General features: G+C 45.1%; 1 protein-coding gene across 3 annotated transcripts in view; it reads left to right on the top strand.

The window, feature by feature from the left end:
• Positions 1-2825: 2825 nt before the first annotated feature.
• MPPED2 (metallophosphoesterase domain containing 2) overlaps positions 2826-24388 on the top strand; it is a 172000-nt gene continuing 150437 nt past the window's right edge. Inside the window, exons 1-2 of one of the 3 annotated variants that reach the window (XM_084774620.1) lie at positions 2826-3150; positions 8505-8752. In XM_084774620.1, the coding sequence (XP_084630746.1) occupies positions 8625-8752 (128 nt within the window). In that variant the 5' untranslated portion in view covers positions 2826-3150; positions 8505-8624. Of the gene's footprint in view, positions 3151-4843; positions 4936-8504; positions 8753-24388 lie in introns of those variants that run through there. The other 2 variants (XM_084774621.1, XM_084774623.1) reach the window with 2 other exon arrangements.

Genomic DNA, 24388 nt, shown 5'->3' with positions numbered 1-24388 from the left:
ATCAAGGATCTGATCAATCACGCGGTTCTCTTCCGAGAGAGCATCTCCACACACTACCTTTGCAAATACTTAGGCGCCAGTTTTGCTCATGTTTCTCTTTCTTTTGGCATCCCACTGTAGTAAATGTGAAAAGCCTTCAAACGGGCTGGACATAGCACAGTCTTCAGTTTCTCACTGAGAAAATAATTTGGTAAGACAGTCTTATATTTCTAAAAAAAAAAAAAAAAACAACCCTTTAACATGAATTATTTTGGCTGAATTAAAAGTTCTAGTTTTCCAAACACCAGTCTTATGACATCACTTCCTTTCTTGCGGATCTGGCATGGATTTTTCTTCACTGGGTATTTGCCTTACTCACCGATGCGTTCTGTCCTTTGCTTTCTCATCTATTGACTCACAGTCATTAAACAACTATTTCAAAGTGTCCATGTGTGCACTGTGTAAGTGTGGAGGGCTGCAAAGAACTCTAAGGCATAGGTTGTCGACTTTGGGCAGGGGTTACAATGAAAATACCTGGAACGATTTTAAAAACTGGGAACCATAGGGATTTATAGTGTTATAGTGAGTGTCAGCATCCAAATATTCTAGGGTAAGCTTTCAGTGTATGCACCTATGTCTGTGGATAATGTTTCAAAGTCTGAGTTCAAATCAACAACATGAGAATTATTTGAGAAGTGACTTCCTCTTGCTCCCGATTTATTGTTTAAATTCACATACATTTCTTTAGCTTTTGTTGTTGTTGTTTGGTTTGGTGTTCATAGCCCAATGAAAATAAAAATTAGCAACCCACGTGCAAGTTGCTCACTGCTGGATAACTGATCTCTAAGCAGGGGCCCAGGAAGGTGTATTTCTTCTTATGGTGAAGATTTCAGTTTAAAATGTTTTCCTCGGTTTCCCCTACTCGGCAATATGGTACAGATTCCACCAACTTTGTAAAGAACCACACGCTTGATTTTTAGCCACATTACATATTCCTTAAACTGTGCCCACAAGGCAGGACACATTGTTACTCATGGTCTGTGTGCTCACATTTAGATTCCAAACCATGTTCAAACTAGTTTGACTGTTTCAGCTGACTACTCAGGAGGCTGGTGCACAGTGATATTATTTGAACTGATCGAATCAGTCTGATGAGCCTTAAAATGCGAACTACTCACAGAAGGGGAGTGCACTGCTAACTCTCATGGGAAACACAACCCAGGATCTTAAAAGAACATGTTTCTAGTCAGTGTTCACGGTTGGGCTGAAAAACAAAAGAAGGCAAAAACACGTAAGAGCGCCCCTTCACCTCCTCTTTGGCATCCTTTAATGTCAGTGTCACTTGCTGTGATTTGCACCGGGCAAGGGAAGGTACTGCCCTTTCCTCCCAGCATATCAGACAAGCAGGGACACTCTGGGCATGTTGTACAATGGAAGTCCACTAAGCCCACTTCCCCTTCATCCCCTTCTGCCGGAGCATAAGAGATGGGTTACTTAAAATTCAAGTGTCAGGCAAGTCCATTGTAAAAAGCGAAATATTTTCAAATGAATTCCGTTTGATTTTTTTTTTTTTTAATAAGAGGTTCCTTCCAGCGTCTCTAGACCCTGAAAACCAATTAGTCTCAGCGCAGAGACCACAGACCAGGTTGAAATGGCTCCTTTTTAATTTTAGGGGATATAATTTCAGCCAGGAAGTCTAGTCAATTGTCAGATAGTGTACTCAGTACGTGTTTCACTCTCAGGCACACACACACTGGAGTTCCCTTCGGAGAATGCGGATTTTGGGAGCCTGACTCCTAGAAAGGAATTAGATCTGGTCGCCTTCCAAATCCTTCAGCTCTGACAGTGGCATAACATCACAGGGCCACCTCATCTTTCACATAACCGCGCCAACCAAGTTTTCTAAGAAGCGTTTCCTTCTGTCCCAGCGTTTCAGCAGCTTTTTCCTAGCTTTACCCTGCCCCCATTTTCCATGCAATTCCTAGGGTTAGAGGCTCCCCCCACCCGCCCCCGCCGGTTCCAAAGTAGCAGAAAAAATTGGAGTAACTTAGATTTTAATTTTTTTTTTTAAGTGCAGGTCTTTGGGAGAGGGAAAATGTGATTCAAAAGGGGGGAAACCGGAAACAATTAAAGCCTTTGCCTGACTTCACCTTCTTATCCTGAACCTGGCTTAATTCTTGAAGGTGAAAAAAGCACCAGCTGGGTTGGCCTTTTCTTTCTCAACATTGCAGAGCCAAAGAGGGGGGTGTGTATGTCTGGCGCTTTGAGAGGGTTGAGGTGAGGGGAGTCTTGATACCCCCTGGAAAGATCAGCAGAGCGGAGGAACCCTGGGGTCGCCCCCCCGCCGCCCCCCCTTGGTGAGAGCCTAGTGCCCTAGCGGCTCCTCCTGCCCCTGCAGCGAGTTCTGCGCTTTGGAGTTGTGCCAGGACCTCTGACAGAGCCTGGCAGGTTCATGAGTGGGGGGCGGGGGCTTGGTATTCTATTTGCAGAAGACGCCCATCTGGGGGTCTCCCCTATTTTTCTGGCGCTCAGTGGCCCGCCCCCATCTCCCCGACCTCTATCATTTTAACACTGATCACACACGATGGTGAACTTGCGGCTCAGCTTCCTGCCGCCTGCTTGACCCAGGAGCACCATCAGCCTGCGGGCCTCGCCCTCCGCTCTCCTTCCTCTCCTGGAAACCCCGCGGCCTCGGGGCGCGGGTGGGGGGTTCGAGTGGGCCGGAACTACGCCAGGGGCGTGCAGGGCGCGGGGTCTCGGCAGGGAGCTCACAGAGAGCGGCGCCAGGGCGGCCCAGCTTCCTGGAGCTGTGCTCCTTTGACCCCAGTGGCAGTCCCTGTCACTGCACCGCTCGCACTCCCTTCGCTCGCCGCGCCCTCGCTGCCTCTTCTCGCCCCCTCGCTCGATCTCTCCCCAGATCGAAGCCGCTCCGGTCCTCTCCACCTCCCCCTGCAGCGACCCCGCGTCCCGCTCGCGCCGCGCCCCCGTGCCGCCCCCCAGGCCCTGGATCAGCGGCGGGGACCTCCGGGGTCGAAGGTTCTGGCCCGCCCGCGCCCCTCGCCCCTGCCGCCCCCAGCGCTGCTTTGAGCCGGCTCGTGTAGCTCTGCGATGGCTCGCCCGCACACCCGGCGCTGAAGGCATCCCGGGGACCCGGAGCGCAGCCCGGGAAAGGTAATCCGCCCGGGGAAGGGAGGCGGAGGGCGGGGGAGGGGGGAGGAGGCGGCCGGCGGCCGGTGCCGGACGCGAGGGGAAGGGGGAAAAAAATGCACACACAAAGCGGAGCCCGGGTGAGAGGTGCCTTGTCAGAGGCGCGTGCGAGGGCGCGGGGGCTGCGGAGCGCGGCGGCCCCGCCGACCCTGAGGTTGACTGAGTGGACACTGGAGGACCTGGGGAGAGCAGATTTGCTCCCCCCACCCCACCCCACAGCGAGAGCGAATTTCTTTCCATAGCCGTCCTCCCTCCCACTCCCCATCTCATCCTCTGTTCTCCTTCTCCATGACCTAGCCTACAGCCACCGACCTTTCGGGGTCCTCACCTCCCTGCCCCCCTCCTCCGCCCCGAAATCTCTGGAAGGAGGGGGGGCGTCCGCTACAGCCCGCGGCTGAAACCCCGCGGCTGGGATGGGGGTGGGGCCCGGGAGTCCGAGGTCTGTTTACTAGAAAGTCCCGGGGTCGTGCGCTGCAGCTGCCCCGGCCTAGGCCCGCGTGCATTGTTTTGGCCCGAGCCCTGTGCGCCGCCGGCGGCCCGGGGCCAGGTGCAGTGGCTGGACGGTTCGCAGCAGCTTTGTGCTCGGGTCTCCCGCGCGCGCAGCGCTCCCGCGCGGAGCTCCCAGCCGGCCCCCGCGCTCCGACCTTAGTCTTCGGTCTAGGCGTTCGCTGCCTGCCAAGCGAGGGAGCTGGGAGGCGGGGTAGGGCAGCGCGGAAAAGTAACCGTGGCCGCTCAATTTCTTTTCTACCTAAGCAGTAGTTGTGTTTTTTTCCACCCTACTTACATTTACATGTGCCAAGGTTGCTGTTTTTTTAATCTTTTGAATTCTGGGCTTTTGCGGCCTAGGAGGTGGAGAGATTTTTTTTTTTACTAGAGGTTCAAGAGGGCGTTGGAATCCCCAGCAAGAAAAGAGCACAGAAAGATGAGCAGTAGGATTGATTAATAGCGCACCCCCGATACACCCGGAATTAAGAGCGAATGAGGGTCATGAAAAATGTGTAATTGATTTGTGATGGTAACCACATTAACAGGTCAGGGTGGGGGAAACAAATACAACTTTAACTGGAAAGGAAAGACTTCCCCCAAAAAGCGGCAAGGCGGTGGCCTCCACACCCCGCTCCAGCCTGGTGGCTGGCTGGGTCCCTTCCCAACCCAGCCATTCCGGGGAAGGCACCTAGCAGCTCCGGGACTGAGCGCGGAGATGGGTGCTCTTGGTGCGGAATCCGGCTCCTGTCCCTGCTCGGATATGCCAGCGCGCTTCAGAGGCTTGCGTCCCAGAACAGGGGCTCCTATGCCCCACCTAGGAAGGCAGCGGCGTCAGAAACCATTCTACGCTGTCCTAGTAGGTCCCCAGCTAGGAGAGAAAAGGTGTGGGGTAGATGCTTAGCCAACCCAACCCTAGGGCAGAGAGACTAGTATCCTTACCAGGACCAGGCAGCGAGAACAGGGCAGGGCAGGGCAGGGCATGTGAGTGTGTGTGTGTGTGTGTGTGTGTGTGTGTGTGTGTGTGTGTGTGTGTGTGTGTGTGTGTGTGTGTGTGTGTGTGTGTAGTAGCTGCAGCCCCACCTCATCTGCCCAGCCTAGATTTAAAACAAACAAACCAATCCAAAGTAGAGAATTCTGCGCCCCCACTCGCCCCACCATATATAGACCCCACGCTTTGTCAGAGGCGCAGGAGAAAAGTCGTGCCCTCCCTCTCCGAAAGAATGTGCCAGCTGGGTGTCAGCAGTGCTGGAGACAAGTTCAGGTGTAAGTGTGATTGGAAGGGAGGGAACTTAGTGGACAGAGGCACGTGGAACTTTGTCAGCATCTCCAGAAAAATAAACTAACGGAACAACTGCAGAGAAGGCGTGTGGGCATCGCTCCCGCATGCATGCGGGGATGAGTAACTGGAAATGGGCATTAAAGAGCAGGGACCTGAGTTAAGAAGGTTCTGTGAGGCAGAGGGAGGAGAGAAAGAAATTTGGCGAGGTTGGACCTGGGGCGAACTCCAAAGTCCCTCCACCCAGTTAGTGGGGCAGCTATCTTCCTGATTAAAATGACCACCATTCTTTAAATAAGGAAAGCGAAATCCAGGGCTCATTTCTCTTAGGTTTGGCTTGGACGGCAGGGGCAGGTCAGAAATTGTTGCTTTGAAAGTTTAGGCAAATCGGACTTCTGGTGTCTAGGAGGTGGAGACAGTTACTTAAGCCTTTAGTTTTTAATCCCTTCCTTGCCAGCAGACTTTAAGAGGTTTTCCAAGTGGGTTCTTGGAAAAGAAAATTTCCAGTCCTACCGCTTAGGAAGTGACTGCTGTCTAGGAAAAGCTCAGTGTGCTCACGTGGGCTTTTTTTTTTTTTAAACAGAAACTAACACCAGCGGTGAATGCTTGGCAGTAACAGTCCTGTTTAGATTTTTCTTTAGGCATTTTGGCATCTTGTACTGTGTGCCTTTGTTTGTGGATAAAATGCATTGAAGTATAAAATTAAAAGAAGAAAGCTGCTCCCTTTAACTGTTGAGAGAAAAGGATGTGGTTGGGAGGGTTTACAACCTGAATATTTGAAGGAAGGAGATGCTGCTTCTTCGAAGGTTAAGGTGGGGTCCTTGCATCGTTCAAGCTCTCCCCCAATCCTCATGTGAAGTGAAGAGGTTTTGTTCATGGTTTTTGTCACTGAGAGCCCCACCCTAACCCTCCAATTCTACATACACTAGTCTTAGGATACGTTCGTTTTGAGGTGTGGATGGGATTGACCGTAGCTTTTTTTTTTTTTTTTTTTTTTAAATAAGCCTTCTCTTGGCTTGTCTGTAAAGGTGCTATGAAAGTTTTGAAGCTCCCTGCCACAGTCTGACATTTCCTTCAAAGGACGTCAGATTAAAGAAGATAGACCCGGCAGGTGCACTGTTTCGATAAAACATTTGAAAGGGAACAAGGCAAAGATGAATTCAAATGAGGTGCCAGCCACCCATTTAGCCCTTCAGAATGGCAGGGGTCTGGGCTTGCTGATAGAGAGATATTGTTTGCCTTGCTGGGGGCAGAGGTGCAAAGAAGCATAGGTGTTTCCTGACAGAAAATGAAAATCTGCAGGGTGACTTTAGCTTAGAGTGGACCACTTAGAAGTGGGACTCCGGTTCCTAAGTTCAGCCTCTTGGCTTCAATTAGGATGGCTTTAAGAGGGTATCCTTCTAACCACTTCAAGTCACTGTAAATACTCAGTAAGTGTATTTTATTTCTGGCCTATACTCTCTTGGTTTAATCAGTAAGTTTTCTCCCCAAACATTTAGATTCTTTCTGCCAAGGGGTACAGATACTGGCTCTGAGGTCATAGTGGTCTAGACATGAATTTGGTTTCCGTTGCCTCTGAGATGTTCTGTATCTCACACAATAGACACTGATGGAAGAAAAATAAGAATCGCCATGCAATTTTTATACCGTTCTCTAATTTATGCAAGCACTAAGTTCTCGTATTCTGAAAATGTGTGTTTTTCCCCCTCTGTGCTTTGATGGCTAACATTCTTTTTAATGACAGTCATTTCTGTAACAGGAAGATGTTTTCATTTGTATTTACTTTTCAGCACCACGCAATTATGCAGCTCCGCGCTTCAGTTGTGTCTCGGCACTTTGTGTCTCAAAAGAGAATTACAGCACTTGGAACAGGACTGCAATTTGAAGCAGGTGTTGTGTTTTACTGTTATGCAAAATAACAGTAAAATATAATTGTGTAGGAAATTAAGGAAACAGCTGCAAACTTAGTATGAAAACTGCTACATTATGATTGGTAAGCAGTTCTTTACAGATATCTTTATATCAGAGGAGCAGGGCAGGGTTTGATTTAGCTAATCCTACTGGTCAGATAGCCTATCAACTAGTACTTAAGGGAGCCATACCTCCCATGAAGGCAGGAAGAAGGAGAAACCAAGGTAACATTTTGCTAAAAATGTCAAAACACCAGGACTCCTCTCTTGGCTGTGGGAATGTTCTAGGAACAGAGGCCAAGTGGGTGTAACCTAGCTTGCTTTACTGATGTGAAGAAAACAATCTTTTGAGTAGAACATCCTGGAATTTCTTAGCCCAGCTAGCGTATGGAGGCCTACAGGAGCCCTGGGTTGCAAAATAATAAAATAAATGGCCTATGGCAGGCCATCTGCCTTTTGTTCGCTATTTTAAGGTGTTTCATGCCAAATTTCAATCTAATCTTATTATTCTAAATATTTTTATTTGAGATAGCTGCTAAGATTGCTGGAGCTTAATGGTGCACATGGCAAATGAATTTGGATGCAGTGTTTAGAGAGGAGAGCAAATTAGCCAAGGGTTATCCAAGGAGTGTGTGGCGCCTCCTTCTTCCTCCAGTTGATCCTCGGTTGCAACAACTTCAATGCAAGGGCTTGTTTCCCTCCATCTTTGAACATCTGCTGTAAGAATAGACACCTTTATTTCCATACCCTGTGTGGCAACTGATAGACTGACACTTACAAAAAGAATCAGAACTGCTGAAAATGTCCACCTCCTAAGAACTGCATAGCACCAAGAAGGAGGCCACAGATGTAATGGCTGCCCTCCCTAAATGCTCCTTTAGTGAGGGACGAGGGAAGTACAAGGTGACTTATGATCCTGTGAGCATCTGGCTTTCCATTGAGTGACTGGAGTATTGAAAGAAAGCATGCCACAGCTAGCTCTTAAAAGTATTGGCCTTACCATAAAGTTCTTGGCCAGAGAGAAGTTTGTATATACCAGGCATGTGTATTTAGGAAAAGTGTCTCAAGGCAGATTTATGTGTAGCGTGTGCAGTATGCTCAGTTTTCTGTTCATGAGCACAGAACCTTAAAGTTTGCATTTGTCATTGTGTTCTGTGGATCGTGGAAGCATCAAGATTTCAAGTGATTGTATAATGTGATACCAATTTTGTAAGAACCAAATATTTCAATTAGCAGGAAGGCTTGGAAGAGTCTTCAAGCACAAGCCATTTATAGCCAGACACCATGGCAACTGTGGATTTGGTCCCTCTGCAATCCACGCTAAGTGCCATCATTATAATTAGAGAGGAATTCTTAGTTTGAACTTCATTGAGACGATTCACCAGCATCTAGTTATATCACCTAGGGTGCAACGTCCATTGTAAGGGAAATGCAGTCAAGAGTAGACAACAGTTACAGCCACGAGGACATAATAATGTTTTGTGTGTGTGTGTGTGTGTGTGTGTGTGTGTGTGTGTGTGTGTGTGAACCAATTTTATATCTAGATTGCAAATGTAATGTGTTTTAGAACCGTCTTACTCATTGTTCTTATTTTAAAAAATTTATATACACACCTACACATATATGGTCTTTTTTTTTTCTTCTAGAACGTACAGTGGTATTGATGAGTAGATCCTTGGATTCAGAGGTTGGCTGAAACACACCATGCCTGCTTCCAGCTTTTGCTCCGGAGAGTTGTGAATTGCTCATGCCTATAGGGAGGAAGGATGGCACATGGGATTCCTTCTCAAGGCAAAGTTACCATAACGGTGGATGAGTATAGCTCAAACCCCACCCAGGCATTCACACACTACAACATCAACCAGAGCAGATTCCAGCCGCCACACGTACATATGTAAGTATTTCTCATGAATGTAAAACAGAAAAAAAAAATAGAAATCAAGAAAAGAGAAGCAAACTGAAAGAGAAACTAGTCCCTCAACATTTTGCTAGGGAGAGTGGAAGTCAATGATTTCCAAACCAGATGGGTATCTGTGGTTTTAAATGTAGCCCAGGAGGAACCCCTTGCATCTGCATAACTATTCACTTTTTTTAAAAACAGCACATTCTACAAGAAAAAGAAGCTAGGTTTTTTCAGTCTCTGAAGGACTATGGCGAGAACTGCGAGGTTAAAGAATCTTCCTAATATCACATGGTGGATTTTAGCAATGTCATCTCACCCTTAGTTTGCTCTACCCAGTATTGCTTACGTCCATGATGAAATATTCTCTTTAAATTTTCTCCAATCTTTTCTTACACTTCACCCCACTAAGCCTTTACATTCAGCTGGGAAATACGCCTAATTGGAACTAATCGTCCAGCTACTGCTAAACCCATTGTCTCGCCTGTTGCTAGTGAAACATGGGCCGCATTGTGCAAGACTTGAACAATATGGGGAACAAAGGCTTAGGGGAGAATGGAACAGTTGGTCTCAGGAATCTTACTTTTCTTTCACCCCCTGATATTACGGAAAACATGTCTAGCTTTAAGCTATTTAGGGAGAAGGGATGGGAGAGAGCCAGAGGCAAGGACGGCAGAGCACCTGGTCACACACCAACTTTTGTCTGGTCCTCTGCTGCAGGAGAACCAGGCTTTCGGCGGAAGGGCCAGAGGTCATCGTCTCTCTTGTTTATTCAAGGTCTGGTGCCCATTCTTTAGGAGCCCCCTTCCGATGTATAACAGGAGTCTTTCATGGCGGGACTGGATATCTTTGACCACCATTGTGTAGTCGAGAGAAGAAAGGAGGTTAGGATTTTGTTGGCTATTTTTACTTTTGGCAGAATTGAACTCAGGGCATGCCCAAGTCACAAGCTCTTTATTCCACTAATTGCTTTATGTGGGCATTTTAAAAATGCCCTACTTCACACACACGCTCCCTCCCTCCCTTTCTCCTTCTCTCTCTCTCTCTCTCTCTCTCTCTCTCTCTCTCCAATTCAGAAACATTAACCAAATAGAGCAGTGTTTTCCTTGATTGCATGGATATTAGTGTAAATAGTGGTGTGGTTTTTTTGTAAGTAAGTTCTGGACGGTCACATAAAGTACCTGTGATGAGGTTTACGTAAAGTGGGAAAAACCAAAACAACAGGCTTGGATGGGGGAAAAATACCACTACCACCACCAACAACAACAACAAAAATCCCAACGAAGAAGAAAAAGAACAAAAACATCTTTGCAAAGGGTTGGTTTCTAAGAGCTTCCTGCTAGCTGTTACAGGAGACTCTGCTGGTGATTATGAGGGACTGCTGACAGAATATAAGACATTGGTTTATAGGTGATGTGTCCTCTCTTTTTTAAGATGGTAGGTTTTCTAAACAATAAATATGTATTTGTTTCAAGTACTCCTTTTACTGTTTCCATTTGTGTTATAAAATCTGTGCATGGCGCAGTTTGGGGATCCCTTTAGCTTGCTTTGGCAGGCTGGTGTTTGTGTTAGAGAATCTCAGGGAAGTCTGTGGATCTTGTTTCCAGTGAGGCAGCATGAATGCTGCTCTGCCCAGATTCCTTGGGAAATGAGTGGAAAGTTCAGTCATTGCCAGGCTCTGTTAGACACTTCTTTCTTGCCCTTGACCACAGGAGTCCAATGGTGAACTGTGACTGCTTGCTTAGAGTTTTTAAATCGTGTAAGCTTAGAACTGATCTTAGATACAGCTATGGAAACTTTGAAAGGGGTCTTTCTCTCTCTCTCTCTGTCTCTCTCTCTCTCTCTCTCTCTCTCTCTCTCTCTCTGTCTCTCTCTCTCTCTCTCTATCTCTCTATCTCTATCTCTCTGGTGGGGGGGAGGAGCTAAAAACAAAAACTCCAAAAAACAACAACAAAAAAGGGGGGGGGGCTTTTTAATGGCAACCTAGACAGCTGTGGAACCTGTCACCAGACTCCAGCCTGGGAATACACGGACTCCTCCCAGGAGGCTGCAAGTGGGTTTTCCCTTTCATTCTTGCTCAGCATGGTGGCTTCCTCTCAAAGTGAGAGCACCTTGAGCCCCTGTGTTGGTGCCTTTGAGTTGGCTCTTTCTCATAGCTGGGGCTCTTTTCTGCTCTGATCCTCATTGAGGTTCTGAGCTAGTTTAGTTTCCTGCACCCACTGGAAGCCTCTTGTGCTCTGTCTCGTTACTTCCTTCCCAATTCAGGGTGATTCTGTGCACCCTAGGTACTTGTCTTTTAATTTCTAGGACTTCTATTGTCTGTCTGTCTGTCTATCTATCTATCTATCCTTCATCTGTTATTATCTGTTGCTATCTGTGTCTAACATCTGTCATCCACTATTATTTTTCTATCTACCCAACTACCATCTATCATATTTTATCTATTTAGTTTTATTGGAATTATTTATTTTCATGTATTATTAATTCGTATCCATTTATAGATCTATATATTTATGTAAATTTGCAATTATTTTATTATCTTTAATCTATCAATATCCATCACTTACTTCATATATCATATTTATCTATTTATCATATCAAACATCATAATATTTTCTATTTTATTATTTTTTTGTCTATATTAACTATTACTGTTTTCTGCCAATCATATATCACCATCTGTCTGTCTTCTGTCTACCTACCTGCTTACTTGTCTGTTTGATCTTCTGATCAATACATTTGATTGTGTGTTGACAGGAGAAACCAGGGTCATTCTGGGAGTGTGAGGGTATGCTTTGCCAGGAGTGGGGTTCCCCATCCCCTCAGCCCTACCTGTTCATGGAAGGGTCTGCCATTGCTTGGCAAGGTGATAGCCAAGCTCGTGATAGCCCCTGGTGGGTTGTAGGTCGTGATAGCCCTTGGTGGGTTGTAGCATGTGATAGACCCTGGTGGGTTGTAGCATGTGATAGACCCTGGTGGGTTGTAGCATGTGATAGACCCTGGTGGGTTGTAGCATGTGATAGACCCTGGTGGGTTGTAGGCGCCTGGGCATCTTCCTTGACTGCAGTCATGTTCTATTTTGGTTGCATTAAAAAAAAAAAACACTACCCTTTGTCTAAATAGACACTTGCAGTGACCGGAAAAATATTTGTGTGTGTTGAACCTAAAATTTCTCCAGAGTTTTGGGAAAATCCCAAACACGTCATGGTAGAGTTTTGGTCCATTTCTATAGCGAGTTTGTCTTTCCCACTTGAGGCATTGTATATGTATTTTGCTGCAGATTCTTCAAGCATTCACTTTGTTTTGTCACTCCCATCTAAGGTCTATGAAGGCCCTTGATAAATCCTAGGGCACTTTGTCTTCTTTTGTGTGCCCTAGTGGTAGCAGTGGGTATGGCCTGATGTGTTTGGGCTCAGCTCAGCTCTGTATCTAGCCCTTGTGCAGGTTTCCCCTTCTGATCAACCTCCCTTCCCCCGGGCAGCAGAGTATTGATTTGGTAAAATAATTGCACGAAACGACAGGCATTGTTTTCAACCGTGACTTTTAAGGCTGCAATGAAAACAGTGCCACTGTGAGGGACAAAATAAGAGGCAGTCTCCGTCGTTACGAAGCGTGCCTACTTTAGAGCTGGGCTTAAAGAGGTTTGGGGTTAGTCCTTATCTGTTAAACTCTAACAAGATTGCTACCAGACTTTCTAAGAACCATCGCTTTGAATTTGCTTCTGACGTAGGATTTCCTTTTTTTTTTCTTTTCATTTTTTTTTTAAGTAATCCTATCTGGCTTTAGAAAAGAAAAATCAAAGCACAGCTGGAGTTAGTAGAAGAAAATGTAGCCTAGAATATGAGTCTTTTCTTACTCAGTCTTGATTATACTAGTAGATGACCAAAACCTAACGATTAATAGGGCTTCACGTGCCCACAAGCCCTTCATTTTCCCCGGACAGAACGTTGACAAAAGTATTTAGTGTTTTTAATGATGATTAGAGAAAGCATTAAAAAGAACCATTTTGGTTCTGAAGACTTCGTGTGTTTTTAATGAAGGAAAGCCCTAATCATACACTCTAAAACTGTGTTGGTAAGGCGTCTCCAGCCCTGTTGGTTCCAGTCCTGGAAATTCGACTTCATGAGCAGCAAGGCAGGATGGTCAATCACACTACTGAGATGAATTTATATTCTTTTTCTTTTTTTTTTTTTAAACATATATTCTTTTTCGTTTTGTTTAGTTTTGTTTATGCACTTCGCCTTGTCCACACTTTCAGTTACTAGGGCCCCAGCATTTTCTTTCTCCCCAGCTCTTTACCAGACTTTAGGAAAGTGGCATCAGGTGAGAGTGGCTGTCACCAGTGGAATGTCACTATATTTTTTTCATCTGTAAGGTGAGGTTGGTAGAAGGCTGTAAAAGTAAAGGGGTGCAGAAGAATTCTGAGTGGTGCCCACTGTATATCTAGTGCCAGTGATTTTATGAGTGTCTGTTTCACTGACTCAGCGTTTCTTACTCCATTCGTATTTGCCGCTCCGTTCAGTCACTGATCAGTTTTGTCTTGTCTCCTGAAAGGAGTCACTGGGGGGCACCATGGACGCTTTTCCTGGTGGGATTTGGGGTAGAGTCTTCTGCATTGTCAAGGTCAGCAGGTGATTGAGTGCCTGTCAAGATCATAAGGAGCCAGGAAGGTCTTTACACCTGCAGCCACACCGTGAGAGGAGCAGGCCCAAATGGGTAGAAATCCTGTACCACGTGGCTGTTCAGTGCCGAGCACCAAGCTTTTCCTTCTCCTGGGTTGGGCCTGACTTCTGTGCCCCTGTCAATGTCTCTGGCTGCTCTACTTGTATCTGTGGTTAAAACAGACACATGTTTAGCATGATTGTTGCAGGCTGCCTCAGCAGGAGAAAGGGGATATGACAGCTGAGAATGTGTAATCGTGCCTCTTACTGGCTTATTGGAAAAAAATATGGGGGTCTCAGTATTGTCATCTATGAAATGGGCTTAATGTCATAAGGCTTGTTAACCCTAAATGCACCCCTTTCATTGCCCATGCCTGCAGTTACCACCAGCATCTTTGGGGTTATACAGGACCAAAAGAAGGTGCTTGGTATACAGATGTGATGCCGATTGTATTTTTGTGTATTCATGATGACCACAGAGTTAAGATGTTTCTGAACCTTTGGCCATATAAAACATGTCAGGTCCAGCTTTGTTCTCGCTGCACTGTTGCCTTGTATAGCGTTTATCTGTCCTGTTTGGGCACTGAAAAACCAAGAAGTGGTCTTTTGAGGTGCCTGAACAATCATCTCAGGACAGACTCATATGATGTTTCATTTGATCCGAGGTTTCATTCTTTGAGCATGTGGTAGGAAGCACATTATTTTCAGGGTTGTGTTAAGTAGCCATAGTTCAGGAAAAAAAAGGGAGAGTGAGGTGTAGATGTGAAATATCCTCACATGCACCTGTCAGAAAAACTTGGCTGCAGCTCATGATGCCTTTTAGGGGCTGTGGATGCCATGGCATGTGGGGCCTAGCTGAAGCAAGTTCATCACTGCAGGACGGGCCTTGCGATCTGCAGCTCAGCCCAGCTTGTACCTTCTTTGCTTCCTGATCCCCAAAGGGCAGAGTGTGGTCAGGCTCGCACTGTCATGCCTTCCCCATCACAGCTGACTGAATCCCATCAGGTCGCCAGGCAGAACAGATCCTGACTCCATTAAGTCTCTTCTTGATGAGTATTTGGTTGTGAGAACAAAACAGCAATGCAGTTATTATATAAAAAGATGTTTGCTTATGTATATAAACTCGTGGGAAGGACAAGCATCAGTTTTATCGATGATAGCTTACTTAACCACTTGATGTCATTATTTTGGGTACTGACCTTTCTAGACCTTTCTACATTATGTACTTAAATAGAGTTGGAATTAATTTTGTAAAACTACTAGTACTTTTATGTTAATTTTTCAGCAGAATGATAATTTGTCTTTTGTGCTGTGTTTTCAACAAGGTTTGTGTTGAAGGCTTACTTTGGTTTATGTCTTCTCCTTTCTTTGGGTCTCACTTAGCTTCCTAGGGTGACTCTCTCTCTTCTTCTTTATAACGCAGTCAAGGAGCAAGCCAGAGGCTGTTCGTCTTGTTCCCGTGTGGGAGAGCGAAGACGGTGTCAGTCATACTGTCTCCTTTGTAGGCCTCTTGACAAAGAGACTTTAAAAATGTCATTTTGTTTGCTGTGTGTGTGTCTGTGTATGCGTGCCCTCGTACACACGCATATTCATGTGTGCCAACGTGCATGTGAGTGTGAGGTCAGAGGGTAACCTTTGAGGGTCATTCTTCTCTTTCTCCCTTATTGGACAGCATCTCGCTTGTTCCCCTCTATACTCCAGACTCGCTGGCCTGTGAGCTCCCAGGACATTTTCCTGTTTGCTGGGTTTACACATCCCCCTTTTTGTGAGTTCCAGAGGAGGTTGAGCTGCTGTTGATGGGCTTGTATGATGAAGCAAACACTCCTCCAACCCCCGCCCCCACCAATGAGCCATTTCACTCACTCAGTGAGGAAAGTTTTAAAACGTGTCTTAACCCCATTTTGAGAAGGCAGCAGTGAGTAATCGTTATCAACAGCTTGCTGTCACTCAAATAGGAGTGTTTCAGGGACCTTGGATTCTGGTCTTGTTGGGGTCTCCAGGGAGCTAGGCTTCTCTGAACTCTGGGCTGCTCCCTAGCTACCAGGCTCCATAGCCTTGAATATCCTCATTTTTTTCTGGAATTTCTGTTCCTTACCTCAAATCTATGGGGAAAGAATATTAGCGGGACATCGTGGAGATGGTGAGTGGGAAAGAAATGATCTTGAGCTGTCTTGTCACATTGGGGAAAGTAGTACCAGTGAGTGAGTTAATGTCTAGGGTTCAGTAGAACCTCTAACAAGGTAGGCATTTATTTTTTACTTGCAAGGCTGGGCTGCATTAACTGTTTCTCAGAAAGCCACATTTTCTTTCTTATTACAGGTTTACCACTGCCCTGCACTAGCCTGACCATAAGTTACAAAAGTATTTTCAATCTGAAATTTGCTTTGTATATACTGAATGGTCCTTTTTAGTTTGCACTCACACAAAGAACAGTGGCTTCCTTTTCTTTCCCTCTCTGTTTTTTTTTTTTTTAAACATAAGTTCATTTTCTATACACAACCCCAGGGGACTATCTTGTGACCTGTGACAGTTGAACTTCATTTTTCAGCTAACTTTCCCCTTATTTTGCAGATATCTCTATTTGCATTCAAATGATAACAATCTAAGATTAGGTATTTTGTCCACAAGGGTTTATTCTCGTTGTACCAGTGTATAACCGGGTAGACATGTTTTGTCCTTCTTTGGCAACTGGGATATCAGGGAGAAAAAATAATGTAGCAAATAAAACCATCTGGGTTTTTTAATTTATTTATTTGTCTGGGTCAGATCTGGATTTTTTATTTGTATGTATATGTCTCTTTGTGTATGTATACATTTGTGTGTTTGTGCACGTTCAAGTGTTCTTAAGTGTACTGGGGTGTGTTTATTTATGCACACATGTGTGGTTATGCATATGCAAGTGTTCTTAAATGTGCTGGTGTGTGTGAGTATGTGCACATGTATGCACACATGTGTGTGGCTGTGCACATGCAAGTATTCTTATGTGTGCTGGTGTGTGTGTATACACATGTGTGTGGCTGTGCACATGCAAATAATCTTAAATGTGCTGATAAGTGAGTGTGCACACATGTGTGTTGTTGTGCACATGCAAGTATTTATATATGTGCTGGTGTATGTGTATGCACACATGTAAGTGTTTCTAAATGTGTTCTGTGTGTGCATGTGTGTGTTTGTAGGTGTGTGTTTGTGTGTGTGTAGGCCAGAAAAGAATTGTGATTGTCATCCTCAGGGACAATGTCTACCTCCTTTGACACAAGGCCTCTTATTGACCTGTTGCTCACCAGTAAAACTCAACTGATTGGCTAGTGAGCCCTAGAAATCCTTTAGTCTCTGCCTCCCCAGTGCAGGGTGACAAGCATGAACCTCCATTCCTGGCATCTTTATGTGGTTCTAGGGATCAGATCCAAGCCGTTGTACGTGTGAGGCTTGCCTTTTCCTGCCAGGCCATCTCTCTAGTCCTGAATCTCTTGGTCGGTCTTTGTTTTGCTCTAAGCTCTAAGCTCAGACTGAACTTAGACAGCCCAGCACTCGGCTACGTCTGTGTTTTTGTTTTCCATATTTGCGGCACCGAGAAAGGTGGTAGAGAAAGCATGGCCACAGTTAGAGGGCAAATAGGCCGTGATACCTGGAAGCCCGCAGGCCAGCCTTTCACAGTGGTTTCTCTCTCCTGGTTTATGTTCAGGCTTTTTCACAGCTTCTTTACCTGAGATGCTCTGATGGAATGACAGGATGAAGTAGGTGTACACATCATGAAGTCAGCTTTAATTCTGAGATTTTTTTTTAGAACTTATGAAGGTGAGATTTTAAGATGTAAAAGCATGGTTGATACTACTTAGCCTTCCATCTCTTACTATACCGAGGGCCATTATGAGGCAAAGTCTTCTGCGTTCTGAAAGGTCTGTGTGTGAGTGTACTTCCTCTCTTCTGAGGATTTCCTCAGCTCTCTTCTCACAGCACACCAGTATGGCTAGGCGATACCATATCAGTGTAGACACCCTGAAGACCACTGTGTCAGTGTGGCTCTCTCTCTCTCTGTGTACACACAGACTTCCAGTGTGGCAGTAGTAACTCGAGAAAATGGTTGGATTTCTTGGCCCTTGTGGTATTTGGGTTCACATATTTTTACTATTTGCTTTGGAGACTTTTTCTCTTCAGCTTCTGTCATTGACAACGAAGGGGTGAACTACATAGGCGTACAAGAAAATGCGTTTTTTGCAGTGTTTCCGATTTTTTTCCTTTCTTACTGTAAATCAGGAATATAAGCTGTTATTATGTTTAATGTTTTGCCCCATTTAGTGTTACATGCTTTAAAAACAAAAGGAAAGCAACAGCAAGGCAGACAAGGTGGCTCAGAGAATAAAGGCGCTTGCTACCAAACCCGATGCCTTGAGCTTGCTCTGCAGCACACACATGTTAGGAGAGAGCACTGATCCCTCGTGGCATCCTCTGATTCCCACAAGCCTGCTGCGGCACAGGTGCACCCTACCCACTCCACTGCCTTTAAATAAACAAACAAAACATAGAAAAAAATGTATTAAAAGCAGAGAAGACAAGCCGCACGAGCATTCAATAAAGCTAACAGACAAAGTTTTAGTGTTGCTCTTAGAAACCTCAGGAAGAGCAAGTGTTATCGGTGTTCCAGGCTTGGCTTCTGTAAAAGCCAGCAGGACTCTGGTTCATAACATGGACCCTGCTCAAACCCATTTATTTCTTGTACAGACAGCCTTCCAGCTCAAAGATTTGATAATTCTTGGATGACGCAGATGCCTTTTCCCATCTTGCTGTGGGCTATTTGGCATTGACGCTGGTTGGCTTAGCGAGTGCATTACTCTTATTTGGTTTCAGGGATCTGTGTCACAGTCCCGAGATTCAAACCTTTTACATGTTGTTTTAAAATGTGCTTTGAACAAAGACAAACAGCTGAAATCAAGAAAAACTAACTTCTCGAGCTTCGCAGCCTTAGCATGCTTTGCTAATTCCTTGAAAGATTTAGCCCTCGGCTGTGACATAGACATTTTACCAGCTCGGTATAAGTTTTGAGGGGTTTTTTTGGGGGGGGGGGAATCTCCATTTTCTCTCAGTTGGATTTGCTCTAATATTTAGAGATAATATGAAATCATCAAGTGGTGCGTGTGTGTGTGTGTGTGTGTGTGTGTGTGTGTGTGTGTGTGTGTGTGTGTGACATGTGTGTTTGGGAGTTTGAGTGAACATCTGCGTTTATGTATTTATGTGGAGGGTACAGGTCATCTCTACCTTAATTTTTTTTTAAAGACAAATCTCTTCCTGTAGCTGGAGTTCACTGCCTGGCCACTGATCTTCAAGCACCTGCCTCCATCCATGCCACAGTGCTAGAGTTACAGGCATATGCTGCTGTGCCCAGCTTTTACATGGGCAATGGGACACAGAACTCAGATCCACATGCTTGAGAAGCAGCACGCACTCTATCTACGGAGCTGTCTACCCATCCTGTATTTTATTTTATAATTATAAAAATCCCCATTGCTCTTATCATGCTTTCTTTAACACATTCTACTTTTGAAACGTATCCAGTGCTCTGTATGTATGTATATATATATACATATATACATATATACATATGTATATACACATATACATAAACGTATCCAGTGCTCTGTATGTATGTATATATATATACATATATACATATATATATACACATATACATATATGTATAGGTCCTGCTTGGATCAATGTTATGTGTGATGTTTAAATATTTGTGTTTCTTCAAGATTTATATAGTGAAATTCTAATGTCTAAATCATAATATTATGGGGTGGAGCCCTTGGGAGGTGACTTGCTCCTGAGGGTAGAGTTCATATGAGGGTGCGGTAGAAGGATGGTCATCTTTGAGTCAGGAAATGGACCTTTATCAGACATGCAGTCTGTTTTGACCTTGAACTTTCTGTAGAACATCAGAGCTCTGATGACCTGGCCGTGGCTTTCACATTGGGAGAGGATCAGTATCCATGAACTCTTTGGTCAGCAAGGAGATGAGAGAAAAATGCCTGGGTTTTCTTGAGATCACAGCATGACTCAACATACCAGTGAGTCTACAAATGGCTGGGACAGCAACTTTCGGTGTGTTGTTGACCCATTTTTATTTCCGCGATGGAATGATATATTTTTTTTCAGGCCATTTTAGATAATTCAAAACTTAACATTTGGATTTCATTTTCCTTTGTAAGTCCATGTGACACGTGGTGAACTGTGAACCGGCTTTTGAGAAACATAAGAAGGCTTGAAGCGATGGTGTCCTGAGTTCACCATCTGTTCGGACCCGGGAGATGTAGTATATGCCTGAGCCCCCACTCTGACTTCTGCAGCCTCGCTTGTTTTCCAGCTTGCTTAACCTCACATTTTGGGCATGGCTGGTAGCATTGAAACACGTTTTGAGCTACCAAACCTAGAAAAGGGAAGAATGGGGAAGGGTGGATGCTTGGGGAGACTGGACAGGGAAGAGCTAATCCCTTAAGAACCTTACATCTTAGTTCATCTACACCGCATACCATAGAGTCTGTCTTCTTCCCATCCTACCCTGTCCTACCTTGAGATAGGAAGGCTTGGATGGTCTGCTCTGTGTCACATAGAGACCCCTGTTCTCTCTGAACTCCAACAGCACCCCCGCTAATAATCCAGAAAGGAAGAAATAACCCCTGGGAGATGGTCTGTGCCCCGACTCCCGCCCTTGATGATTGGTCCTGGATGGCTCCTTTTCCCTTCTCCACCCCACCAGGAGGCTAATGGCCATGGCACGCTTCACTGTTTATCTTGGAATTTGATACCATCATCTTGGCAACCGAACTGGGACCTTTATTGCTTGGATTGTTTGTCATTTGTTGTTAATTATCTGTTTCCATAAATTCTTCACTTTGAGAAAAAAGAGAATGTTTTGAAATATTTCCTCCAACATGTAAGCAGGGCTTCATTTTCTGCAGACAAAAAAGAAAGAACGGAGCTCTTTGGTAACTCAGAGCCACCAAGTGTTCTGGGTTTTTTTTTTTCCCTACAGGCTCAGCTAGACCCTGCTAATTCAACCAGGATTTGTGCTGAAAGAGCCTTTTGCCTAGGGTTGGGGGGGTGGGGGGGAGACTAAAAAGAACAATTTAACTTTACATAAGGGCTTTGCTTTGGTTCCAAGCTCTTTATGCGAGAGCTTGGCTGTGTGCTTGCTGGGGTCACTTCCCTTCAGCTGGTCCCCAGTTCTGAAGGTTAAACTGAACAGCTCAGGGTGAGAGACCCTTCTGCCTACCTGCCTTTACAAGGTGGTTATTTTGTGGAGTGTGGAATGAAAATGTGTCCTCTGGCCATTAGAGCACTTTAGTCTGGAGCTCACACTGCACAGGCAGGGCTCATCATGTTATTATACACACGCAGTGCTGTTTTCTGAGATGCTGGACCCCAGGCTGCAGGAGCCATGCTGGACTCTGTATCTCAGTATAAAAGGCTAAGTAGTGGGGATGTGGGAAGGTGAGCTTGAGTGCTTGTGCTTTAAACTGGGGAGTTTGGGAATGGTGTGATCATTGCAAAGCAGAAATGTGGGCACAAGTAAAAGTATTTGTGAAAAATGAAAACATTGGAGAAGTCGTTAGCACAAAATATAGACAGACTTTAGCCGACCCCTTCCTTGTCTGCTTTCCACGTGCTCTTCATGTTTAGTCTCTGCTACTGAGGACTTGTCTTTATAGACAAGATATTTTTAAAAGAATTTTTAAGAGGGAAAAAAGAGAGGGAGGGAGGGATGGAGAGAGAAAGAGGGAGTGTGTGTGTGTGTGTGTGTGTGTGTGTGTGTGTGTGTGTGTGTATCAGAGAAAAACTGTGGGAGTCATTTCTCTCCTTCTACCATGTGGGTCCTGGGGCATTGAACTCAGGTCACTAGGCGTGGTAGTAAGTGCCTTCACTATAGCATCAGCTAAAGCCTGCTGGGGAGGATCTTAGCGTTGTGGCTCCCCCCCCCCCCCATTACCAGCAACAGGGACAATGACAAAATGAGTAAGGTCATTTTTGACCAAGCCTGCGGACCTAAGTTTGATCTTATAATATCTATGTGTGTGCATGCATGCATATGTGTGTATACACACACACACACACACACACATCTAATTCGAATTTTTTCAAGTAATGCTGAGTGTGGTGACATGCACCTTTAACCCCAGATCTCAGAAGGCACAGGCAGGCTGATCTCTGAGTTCAGGTCCAGCCAGGGCTATGCAGTAAGACCTTGTATTTAAAAGAAACCTAGCATTGGGAGGTAGAGACAAATGGATCCTAAGAGGGAGCTTCCTGTCCAGATAGCTTGGCTGAATTAAAGTTCACTTCATTGAAGCATCTTATCTCAAGCCTGCACATATGTGCACATGGCCACTAAGCCCCTCCAGAGTCATGTCTGTAACACACACATTATAAATATTCATATAAAGAGTATAGTATCGATACCTTTTCTGCTTTTAGAACTTAGTAAAGCTTTCTTTAAAAAGTAAGGCTGAGGTTCTATTAGATGATGCGTAGTGCTTAGTGAAGTATGCAGTGCCCATGCAGCATGATTCAGTTACTGTTTTTAATAGGGCTATCATGATTATGTCTGGGGCACCAGCACTCCAGCAGCCTCAGTAGCAGGGGTATATGGTCTGCTGTTACTGTGGCTTTTTTCCCTGCTTGTACATTTGGTGTGCTGGGACACTTTTAGGGTTGTACTGCCTCCTAGGAGATCTTGAACTAGGATAGAGGAAGTGAGTCGTGGTGAAGTTTCTGACAGGACGCAGACACTCAGGGAACACCATATCCACCCACTCGTCCAGTACTCTACCTTGTCAGGGGCCAAAGGATGGGAGGATGTGACTCTCACTGTGCCTGTCACTGGGTTTGTGGAACCAATAGGGCAAAGAGGCTTTTCCCAAACTCTTAAGCAATTAGGTTCCCATTTTGTCCCTGATGTCAAGCGGTGTTTGTTTCTAAGCATTTTGCTTTCATCATCCTTTTGCTCGCTCGTAAGGGATTTTTTTTTAAAGTGTCACATATAAAAAAAACTTCAGGATTGAGTAAGTATTCAAGACATTAGTGAACTTAACAGCTGCTTATTAGAATAGGAGATTGGGGGATAGTGGGAATTGGGGAACAAACACCTTCTGATTGCTCTGGGGGAGGCTGGGAAAAGGATTTAACACTTCAGATTTTTGAGAAGCCATTAACCATCTGACAGGATCGGATTACTTGACTGCACATCTGAAACCCGAGACTCTTGCCCTAAACCATGCAATTGAGTTAAGCTCAGAATCCAAGGCCTCCCTGTAAGCCTGGCCTCTGGGCGAGCCACATTCTTGATCACAAAATTATTTCCTTTGAGAAGAGCAAGACTACAGAGAGGTTTTCATGGCCAATTTAGTCTGTATGTTGGTGCCAGCCAGACATTTGGCAACAGTTAGTGCCAGCTTTGGTGAGATGTCCACCGACTTTTCCCAAGGTCTTCAAAGCTGTCTGGATTCTGTGCTGACATTGAAGGAAAGCTGCATTTCAATTCCTAGACGCTCTTTATTTCTGTTTTTTTTTTTCTAATGGAAGAGGTATGGTGGGTGCCCAAGATCAGCAGGCTGGTCCTCTACCCTCACTACCAAGTCTCTGAGTGAGCCCAGGGCTCTACTACCATTCTTGTCGCTTTTCTCTGTGTGTGTATGTGGGAAGGGGGTGGGTGTGGTTGGAGGTTCTCATGTTAGCCCAGCCTGGTCTTGCATTGGCTGTGTAGCCAAGGATGACCTTGAACTTATGATCCTCCTGCCTCAACTTCCCAAATACTTGGAGTAAATGTTGAGCCACTGGACCTTGTTTGTGTTTTACCAAGGATCAGACCCAAGGCTTCATGTATGTTAAACATGATGTCTGCCAACCGAACTACGTGGCCAGCTGCTGTCGTCACTTTTTAGGGAAACCCTCTAGCTTAAACTCAGAGTGTTGATAAGTAAGACTTACCCCCAAGTGTGTGTGTGTGTGTGTGTGTGTGTGTGTGTGTTGTGCCACATGTGTGTAAGTGTCTGAATGATACACAAGAGGACATCAGATCCCTTGGAGCTGGAGTTAAAGGAAGTTATGAGCTGCCTGACAGGGGGACTGAGATCCAGGCTTGAAGCCTCCAGAGGAATAGGACACACTTGCTCCTGCTCAAAGTGTATTCTCCCATTGTGAAACACTGCCTCCCACTAGGATGTAATCTGAAGATAGCACCTCTGTTGACTGTTCTTGTTTTCTTTCTGACCCTTGTATACCATGCCATGGTCTTAGCTGGAGTCTGGGCAGCCTTCCAATACCTGTCGAATGGAGCTGCGTTTCCAGGGTTTCAAAGGTGGTATGTGTTTCTCCAAGAAGTCAGCGGCATCTGGTAATATCCCTTCACTTTGAGACCATGTGTATTTACTTATACTTAACATTGTAGTTAGTTGGCATAAGAGAGATAATTTAGGAAATTCTCTCATGTGGTTCTCAGGATGGAGCTGAAAGAGCCTCAGTACTTGTGGGGTTCCTACAGTAATGCAGCAGTCTATTCTGCCTTGGGTCAACTCTGATTGTAATCAGTTTATTGCTAACAGGAAAAGAATACTGAAGATTAACATTCAATTAGACTTGGTTTGCAACTTTCCTAATACTGTGACTCTTTAGCAGTTCCTCATGCTTTGGTGAACCCCCTAGCCATAAAATTGTTTCATTGCCACTTCGTAACTGTGATTTTGCTACTGTTAGGAATCATAACGTAAATATCTCATATTCAGGACATCCGATATGTGACCTCAAAGGGGTTGCAACCCACAGGTTGAGAAACACTGAATTAGGCCCTAGAGATTCAAAGTTCCTATGTTGATTTGTAACTTTAAAGGTGAGGTAAAGCATAGTGTTTTAACTCAATTACTGCTCATGTCTTGATCCTGTTGGAAGTCAGTGACTGTGGACTGAGGGTTAGAAGTGT

Source organism: Acomys minous (assembly GCF_964271855.1).
Source record: "Acomys minous genome assembly, chromosome: 3".
NCBI lineage: Eukaryota > Metazoa > Chordata > Mammalia > Rodentia > Muridae > Acomys > Acomys minous.
Note: the sequence above shows the minus strand (reverse complement) of the source record. Positions and strands in the feature narration are given on the sequence as shown.